Source organism: Rhopalosiphum maidis, chromosome 2, assembly GCF_003676215.2.
Source record: "Rhopalosiphum maidis isolate BTI-1 chromosome 2, ASM367621v3, whole genome shotgun sequence".
Classification (NCBI taxonomy): Eukaryota; Metazoa; Arthropoda; class Insecta; order Hemiptera; family Aphididae; genus Rhopalosiphum; species Rhopalosiphum maidis.
Genome location: NC_040878.1, coordinates 9,788,567 through 9,797,871, shown reverse-complemented (window position 1 = coordinate 9,797,871; position 9,305 = coordinate 9,788,567). Strand labels below are relative to the sequence as shown.

Genomic DNA, 9,305 nt, shown 5'->3' with positions numbered 1-9,305 from the left:
ACTTGATCAAATAAGATAAATCATGCTCATTATAACTGACAGTTATAAATTGTTATTTTTAATTAATTGATAATTGATGTATTTAGTATTTTTAGTTTAAAAGACTGAATCTATAATATGGTATATAGCAAATAAATTCAGCAATTTCTATTTTAAAATTTTTATTGATAGTTTGATGATTAAGAACTTATTCTCATAAAACAATGATAGTATAAAAACAGAGAAAATAATTTATAACCTGTTTAAAAATATGAATAAAAATTCTTAATTTCATGAATAATTCTTAAAATTCAAATTTGATTCACGCAACAAAAGATAATACAATATATTTTTAAGAAAAAAAAAGAATTACACAAACCAACATTTAAAATCACATTCCTTATAATAATAAAATTAACTAGTATTGTTTATGTGTCCCATTACCTAGTTGATAGTCCTAATACTAAATATATAATAATTAAATGTCAAACAATAGTTAAAAAGCATTTGTATGGTTTATAAATAAAAATTATCTAAAAGTAAATTTTACAGAAGAGCCTTAAGGTAAATTATACCTTCAAAAAAACAAAATAAAAATGGAATCGAGATATTGTTATGCCACTAGAGAGCAATCAGTGGTACAGCAGTGACATAAAGTAAAGAACTCTTGTTGCGCTCACCAATACAATTTCTTTTCTCATTTAATAAGATTCCTCATCACTAGACACAAGAATCACACGCTCTGTATCTCGTTTATTCTTAACATCTGGTGTTACTAATTCATTGTTCCACTCAGATGGAGCAGAGCGTTTTGTAGCTTTGGTCCAACCATCATCGGACTCGGGTATATAATAATCTTCCATTGCTGTTCTGGAATAATCATGATCTTTATTGTTGCTTTTATTGAAATCCAACAGTTCGCCAAGTTCAGCCATAATGGTATCACTTTGGCCATCAGCTGATCCATTGGCGACCATCTTTAGCATATCCTTTAAATTACTGGTGCTCAAGGGTGATCCTGATTTGGAGAATAACAAGTTTCTCGATCGACCTAAAGGTTGAAATATATTTTTTTTAATTTAAAAACTATTTTAACACATTACAAATAAGTAATAAGTAATAACACTAACCTGGAACAGCTGTATTAGACTCCTGACCTTCTATAGACATTATATCTTTTTCATCAGTTACTGTAGGCCTCAAATTAGGTGCTGCTATTAAAGCTAATGACATCATAAGAACCAATAGACATGTGGCAGGTTGTGCTGTTGTACCGCCTGGAGTGATAGCATTTTGTAAACGTTTTAAAGCTGCTCTTAATCGTTCATTTTCAGTCTGAAGTGAGCGTACATTTCTTATAAGCTTACTATTGTCATCAGAGCACTGTTTAACTCTAAAATATAACATTTATTTATATTAAATTTGTGAATCCAGATCAAATATATTAGCTTAAATTATTTCCTTACCTTTCTTCAAGACCGTCAACATATTCCTTCTTTCGTTTTCTTGAATCTTGTGCAGAAATTTTATTTCTTATTTTACGACGAATTCGCTTCAAATCTCTTTCTTCGTGCTTTGTAAGAGGATAATGTGACGGCAATTTAATTCCTTCTTTCTCCATTAATTTTCTTTCTTCATCTATTATATACAATATAAACATAATTAATAGCTCGATTAAAAGCTATTATTAATATCCAGCTTGAATTAATTAACTTACTTGATAAATGAAGCCGTGGATACATAGAATCGGACTCATCACTTGTGCAGTCAGACATTACAATTTTGGTCTGTTTTAATGCGGGCATGGATTTTGAGACCATAGAACCATTATTCCTCACAAATATTCTTCTTCCATTGTTTATGGACTGTAATCGTCTGAATGCATCAGCATTGATTGTTTTACCATTCTGATTAACCACCTACATAATATATTTAAATTATGAATAGGTACTCAGATTCAGTTTAAAATAAATAAATCCTTCTCACCTTAATTGTTTTGACATTAGATAAATTTATTGGTATAAAAACAGGTTTTGACAAATGTTTAGAAATAGCAATTGGCCCTTTAGACTGTTTTGGTGATATCACTACTGTGCGAGGTGTAGTTTTCAATAATTGTGGTTGTTGAATAATAGGTTTTTCTTCTAAACTATTATCATCTTTATGGTCAAGTTCTTCATATTTTACATGTTTATTATCATCATCAATTTCTTCTTCATCATCAATATCTATTATTTCCTCTTTGACAAAAGAATCATATGCAAATTCCATTTTAGGTTTGACATCATCAGACTGAGTAGATTCTGATATTGGATTGAATGGCATATTATCCACAGATGAAAGTCCTATACATATTTACTTTTATCAGAAATGTACTATATGTACCAGTGTACATAAAAAATGTTCTTTAAATGTTTGGGCCATATTGTTATATAGTTAACAATATAAATATTAAATATATTTGATAAAAAAAACAAAACAAATACAATAGAAACGGGAATAGATATGAATTTTTTCACTGAATTACCTATAGGCTATATATTTCTAATATATATCTAATAATGAATTTAGTTTTACTAATCTAGATAATTAACTTGAGTAACTATGTATATTTAACTACATTATGCAATTAATAATAATCTATAATTATCTTTAAATGTTAAGCATACTGGATGAAAGGTTAAAAATACAAGAAAATAGACATTTTAAACTTAACATATGGAATGGAAGTATAACATATGTTTCATTTGTCTAGTGCACATTTTAAAAGCAATTCAAATTTGTCATAGAATTTGTTAATTAATGAAGGAAATCTGTGGGTGGATAATAGAAAACTGGATAGAAAACCATATTGTCAACCACACAATCATCCGTGCAATGTGGGTAAGCATATAAACGTCATGATGATTTGACGCAAGCTGGGACAGTGGGAATGTTTAAGTAGCGTACCACTGTCTGAACATGAACTGCTCTCGGCGTTGTCGTAGGATCTCGGCGTGGTGGCCGCACTCGACATGAAGTCATCATTGCTGGATAAAAACTCGAACGGTGTTGAGTCATTTTCCATTTTTAACAGAGAGTCAAGGAAATTGTCGTTCTCCAGGTCCCAGTTCAATGCTCTCTAAGGTTGTAAAAAAAAAAAAAAACCCAAATCCAAATGAGACTCCAGTTGATTCTAATGTGCACGATAGCCTTTTGGACACCGCCCTCCGACCGTTCACCATCGACACAGGCGAGGTGTACAGTGGAGGTTCACAGGTGAGGCTCACAGAATCGTAATAAAAAAAAATAATCGTATAAAAAAACGGCTTACGTCGGTGTCGTCGTCTGGAGCCGGCTTGTCGAAGTCGTCCAGCGTCGACGTATCGTTGAGCAGCATGTCCACGATGCTCAACGGACACTTGGCGTCGGCCGACATGGTCGTCACGTCGCCTGTCGATCGGTACAGAATTCGTGGGCAACCCGAATAATTCAATAAAATCTGCGGTAACACACACTGCACATCTCGCGTAGTCTCCGGACCGGTCACATTATATTATTAATTATTAATCGCAAAACTACAAGCACCGTACGGAAAACTGCAAAGGCACACTCGGGACCACAATAATAATAATACGACTCGATATCGATATCGACGCGCCAGCAAGTCGTACCCGTAAGACGACGGCGTGCGGAAAAATATGTGACGTACGCAGAAAATAATAATAATAATAATAATAGTAATAATAATAATAATAATCGAAAAAAATTGACCGACGAATAACCGTCGCAAACCAGCTCGCCACTAATACTGCGGACTGCGGAGTGAGGACTGTGGAGCGCGGACTACGGCCGTGCGGGGCCTACATTACGCACACGGTATACGGACATAATATTATCGTACATTAAAAATGCAATCTTGTTTACCTGTTCGCCGCCGTTCGGACGGCGTCGATTGGCGGACGGGAAAAGGGATGGGCCGCCGGTCGAGCGCGCAGTGCTACCGCAGCGGACGGCGCTAAAGCGCCCGGCTTTAACGGCCGCCGCGCCCATGGCTAATCTCGCACGAGGCACGACAGAAAACTCGAAGATAAAATACAATTAAATATTAATAAACAATAATTTATTGATAATGACCGATCGCGAATTACGAACAGTAATGTACACACATGTCGCAATATAGTTAATCTACCGACTATCAAAATAACGAATTAACAACAAGACGTAACAACGTTTATTCGTATAATAATAATAAATGACATCTGTACACGAGACTATGTATTATTGTGTGACACAGAATTTGTTGATGCATTAACCTAGATACGTTTTGGTTTTATGTTTTCATATTTTCTTGGATTATGATTTTTGAGAATCGTTTTCAAACAAGTTTCGTTCACTATTAATGCTTAAAATTTTAATATGTATTTAAAATATGTACAAAATACTATACATATTTAAAAAATACACGAAAATATACGAAACACTTTATCGACTATCGTTACAGCCTCTAAAATATCACAGATAGGTACCTAATATAGTAATATGTGAATAGGTTTGTATATACAGCTGTATTATAGGGTTTTATTTTAAATTCTAAATGTATACCCAGTATACCCTGCAATAAATGATTATTTTTATAATTTATTGTTAATTTATTTCCTAGGAAAGTATAATACCTATTAACTTTTTTGAATTTATTTTTTAATATGATTTTATTTCATTACGAAACAATATTTAAATATTTTTGAAAACTGTTTTATGATTCTTTGTTATTTTAATCCGAAATAAAACATTGTTGTGACAATTTCAAAATATTATTATACAAAGTTTATTTTGAACGTTTATAATTTATAGTTCGTTACTTCATTAATTATAACCTATAACTTATAGGTAAGTGATGAGGCTGGGATTTCGATGCACTGATCATTTTTTTCTAGAGGTTGCTATAGGTACGATGTTCTCATGGTCACAAATCCGTAACGTGTACTTTAGAATGCGAATAAAACAATTTATTTTGCATTTTTGACAATATTGTTGATATCAACGATATTTTCTTCATTTTTTTAGGTTATAATGGGTTTGTAGGAGTTTTTACCTGCATTTTTTTAGTGCATTATTTAGAATTTTTAGGACATTATAAAGATTAAAACATTTTTTAAGAGCATTTTTTAGGGATTTATAGAGCATTACATTCCCAGCCCTAGTTATATAAGTATAAGTTGTAAATATTTAAAGTTTAATTGAGGGCAAGAGCTGCAGAGGCTCTTATTAGCAGAGGCTCAAGATTTTTTTATGTGGGGAGGGATTAATAATTATAACTTGATGAGTTGTTGAAAATTAAAAACAACAACAAACAAAAATACTGATAACATATTAACATAGTTGATTTGCCGTTAACGTATTTACTATTTTCAATAATTATACAATTTATAAGACAATTTCCATATTTAAATTTAAAAAAGGTGGCAAGTAGGCGTCGCTCTGCAGCTGTACATAGAAAAGATGGAGAGTATTAGGTCACAATTATAAATGGATGTGTTAAATTTGAATTCAAATTTTTCAGTTAACGCAATGACAGATATCCTTGTATACGAAAAAGTATTCTGAATGGAGATGATTTGTCAGACTATAGGATAATTAGTAGGATATATTACATATTTTTAGTTATATATATATTTAAATTATATAATATATCGTTATTTTACGCAATTTCGAAAAAATTAAATTTCATATTACGCTCATATATAATTTTTTTTTTTATTTTGACGTTAGAGTTTTTAGCAGTTATTTGAAGAAAATGTTATAATGGAGAACCTTGTATTGGTTTTTTTATAACCTTATATAGATATTAATCACAAAAATTTTATGAATTTTCAACTTAAAAATTTCTTGTAAATTTTCGCGATTTTGACATATTTCGTAAACACTAACCATTTGAACTTTAAATACTTACAGACGAAAATTGTGACTAACAATATTGATTTTTTTTTACAATACGATAAGTACCTAACCTTGGAATGCTAGATTTTTTTTATTGGCATTTAAAAAATACTTAGAAAAATCAAAAATTTCAATTTTCTATGAATAGCTTAAAAAAGTCAAAATATTTTGAAAATTTAATCTTAAATAGACATAAAATTAATATAACGACTACTTGGTGAAAATTTCAAGTATTCACAATGATTCGTTTTTGAGTTAAAGTAAATTTAAAAAAATCGATTTTGTCAAAAACTGATTATGCGTAAAAATTCCCGTTTTCCATTACCTTTTTAGGCTTTTTAAAACTACTGGAAATATTTTACTTTTGACCCCCTCCCCAAAGAATCATCTACATTAATTTTCCTTTTCAAAAAGGGGCTGAAGTCAAAAATCAAAGCATTCTTTCTACTCCAAAACGTGATGACAAACACAAAAATAAAAATAAAATATACATCATTGTAAAATCAATACATTCCTCACTCCGTTCAGAATCTAATATTTCAAAACAATATACAAAATACGGCCAATATGGGGGCTATAGCCCCTTTATCCCCCCCATCTTAGCTACGCCACTGGGCAAGAGCCTATACAATATATAAATATATTATTATACATGCGAGCTGAGTAGTGGACCAATACACAGAAAAAAATACCACAGTTAAATTAATAATAATCCAGATTAAATCAACAAAATAATGATTAACATAGGGCCAACAGGGAGTTTGTTATTACGAAAATTAATATTTTGTTAATATGACAACATTTTGCCCTGTTGATTTAATGGTTAATTCAACAATTTATTTTATTATTTTGAAATATGTTGCCCTGTCAATTTAATGGTTCAATGGTTTAATTTTAAATCAACAAGATATATTTTTATACATAATTACAACATAATTTATATAATTATATATAACACTTTCTAAGGGGGGTTTCGATCATATCCAAAACACCCCTTTCTATACTTTGTCATCGCTTTCATTAATATCATACAGGTAACATAATATGAGGTAGGTATAAATAAAAAGTACAATATTTTTTAAGAGTAAAAATAATTTTATTTTACAAATTTAACAATTTTGAATTCAAAATTAAATTGTTAATTAAACAATTAATAATTTCATTGATAATTTGATTGACCGGAGGACAAGGTTTGTCATATTTATTTACAATGTTGTAGTAAAATTTTTGAATAAATAGCCAGACATTAAGGGATTAAATTGGATATTCATTATTGAGTACATGAAAAATTTTAAAACAAATGTCTAATGCTTTAATAGGAGAAAAAACTTTATACTTTATACCATCAAAAAATATCAATATTTCAAGAGGTTCACTAACTGTTCCTACAATTAAAATACATGGTTGTATAGCATTACCAGCATTATATTTCCGTATTAAAATTTTTTCTATCTCTATTGCAGTTGGAGCTACCGTCATAAAACTATTCTGCGAATCTTGGATTGAATATTTTATGATGGTCTTTTTACCTAGCGAGTTGGTGATCGACTTTTTAGTTGTTGGTACTAAAATTGCATGTAGAAGATAAAGAATTATACAACATTTAGAATATATTAATAATATATTATACATTATAGGCATACGCGAGATTATCATGTTGAATTTGCGAATCTATATTATAGAATACCTAGATAATTTTTTAGGACAATTTTTTTTTTAATTAAGATACTTAATAATATAAATTCTGTATTTATAATACACGTAATACGCCTACACGCGGTATGTAAAAAAAAAGGTATAGTAAATATTAAATATATATATTATTATAAAATTAGTATTTATAGTTAGGTTTATCCATACCTATTATATTATATTATAATGAGTGTCTAATATTGTCTATATACTATAATATATACTCTATGTTATAATACCTATACTCTAAAAGGTTATAAAAATAAACAGATTTAAATGGTTTATTATTATTATTTATTTTATATTGGCAGCTTCTTCAGTAACTTTGCACGCTGTGGTGCTATAATCATTTTAATTTCATTACAATTTACAGCAGACCTTTAATATTATTATTATACGTAGATGATAGGTATAAATGCATGATATAATATGTAGATAGTAAGTGGCAAGTGCATACTAGGTATAAGTACTATTAGGCAGGTATCTATAGTACTTATTAATACTTATTTATTATTTAATTATTTTACTTATACCTATATTACTTTTATTTAGGTATTAGTCCGTATTACTGCGTGCATTATTACATTCTAAAATTATAATACATTAACACAAACACATGACAGGCATACGCGCTTCTTGAATTATACACCTATATACCGGCTATACCTATACTATGTATAATGTATTAATGTATAATTATAATACAACTAACACAGTAATACATGCTTTGAAATCCTAATGCGATGTGATGTAGGAATAAATAATTACCTATTTCTATGTATGATAATTTGCAGCCGTCTTAAGGCCATTTATTTTAAATATTTAAATAATTAATATAAATATTATTCCAGTTACAGATGTATAATGTTATGAATATATGCTCATGATGTGTTCGGTAGGTACCTACATAATTTGGCTAATAGCTAGGTATAAGTAGGTATGCCTAAATACCTATTACCTATTAGTATTTATGCCAATATCTGTGTAAAATAATAACTATTAACTATTATTCGGATACAAATTTACAGTATTTAGTTGAAATACTAATGTAATTTATTCAAGTATATTTTTTTATGTGGATACCTACGCTGCAGCTGAGAGTATACTGTGACTTATGAAATATACTTGTTTTAATATAAATGGGGAATAAAATATATAGGTAAGTAGGTAAATTGACATGCAAATTACAAATATGCAATATCAAAATTGAAAACACATTAATTTGTAATTTATTAAAATTACTAACCGTTCAATAAAGCCATAATATGTATAGCCACCTATACCAAATTATGATTATTTCAGCTTGGTATATAGGTACGTTTAATGTGTTTAATGTGTTAATGTAATATATATAGGTACTATATAGGTTTACCGGTTTATCATTAAGAATTAAACTGTTAAATAAGTTTTTTAATTAAAAATTGTAACAAATACTAAATCATTTTAATTTTTATTAAAGCGAAAACATTTATAAATTTATTTTAATATTTTTAATGTAATAATGTATCTAAATATACCTGCATTAGAACGGTAATACCTAGTTAATAGTAATATATTATAAAGTACTTACATATATCTACCGACTACCTCTATTTATATTCTTACGGTAAGAATCTACCTATTAATATTGATTTTATAATAAACTATTACATACTGGGTTTGTGTGAGATGTGAAACAGATATCAGCTCGAAAATACATAATAATTAATTTATAT

The 9,305-nt window shown here is 29.1% G+C and overlaps 1 protein-coding gene across 1 annotated transcript; it reads right to left on the bottom strand.

Moving 5' to 3' along the window:
* Nucleotides 1–287: 287 nt before the first annotated feature.
* Nucleotides 288–3,397, bottom strand: LOC113551853. Its single transcript, XM_026954388.1, has 7 exons — nt 3,293–3,397; nt 2,929–3,100; nt 1,966–2,324; nt 1,697–1,898; nt 1,446–1,617; nt 1,110–1,372; nt 288–1,030 (listed from the first exon to the last, which is right to left on the bottom strand). The coding sequence occupies exons 1-7, from the start codon at nt 3,395–3,397 to the stop codon at nt 681–683; spliced, it is 1,623 nt and encodes a 540-aa protein (XP_026810189.1). The 3' UTR covers nt 288–680.
* Between the last annotated feature and the right edge of the window lie 5,908 nt (nt 3,398–9,305).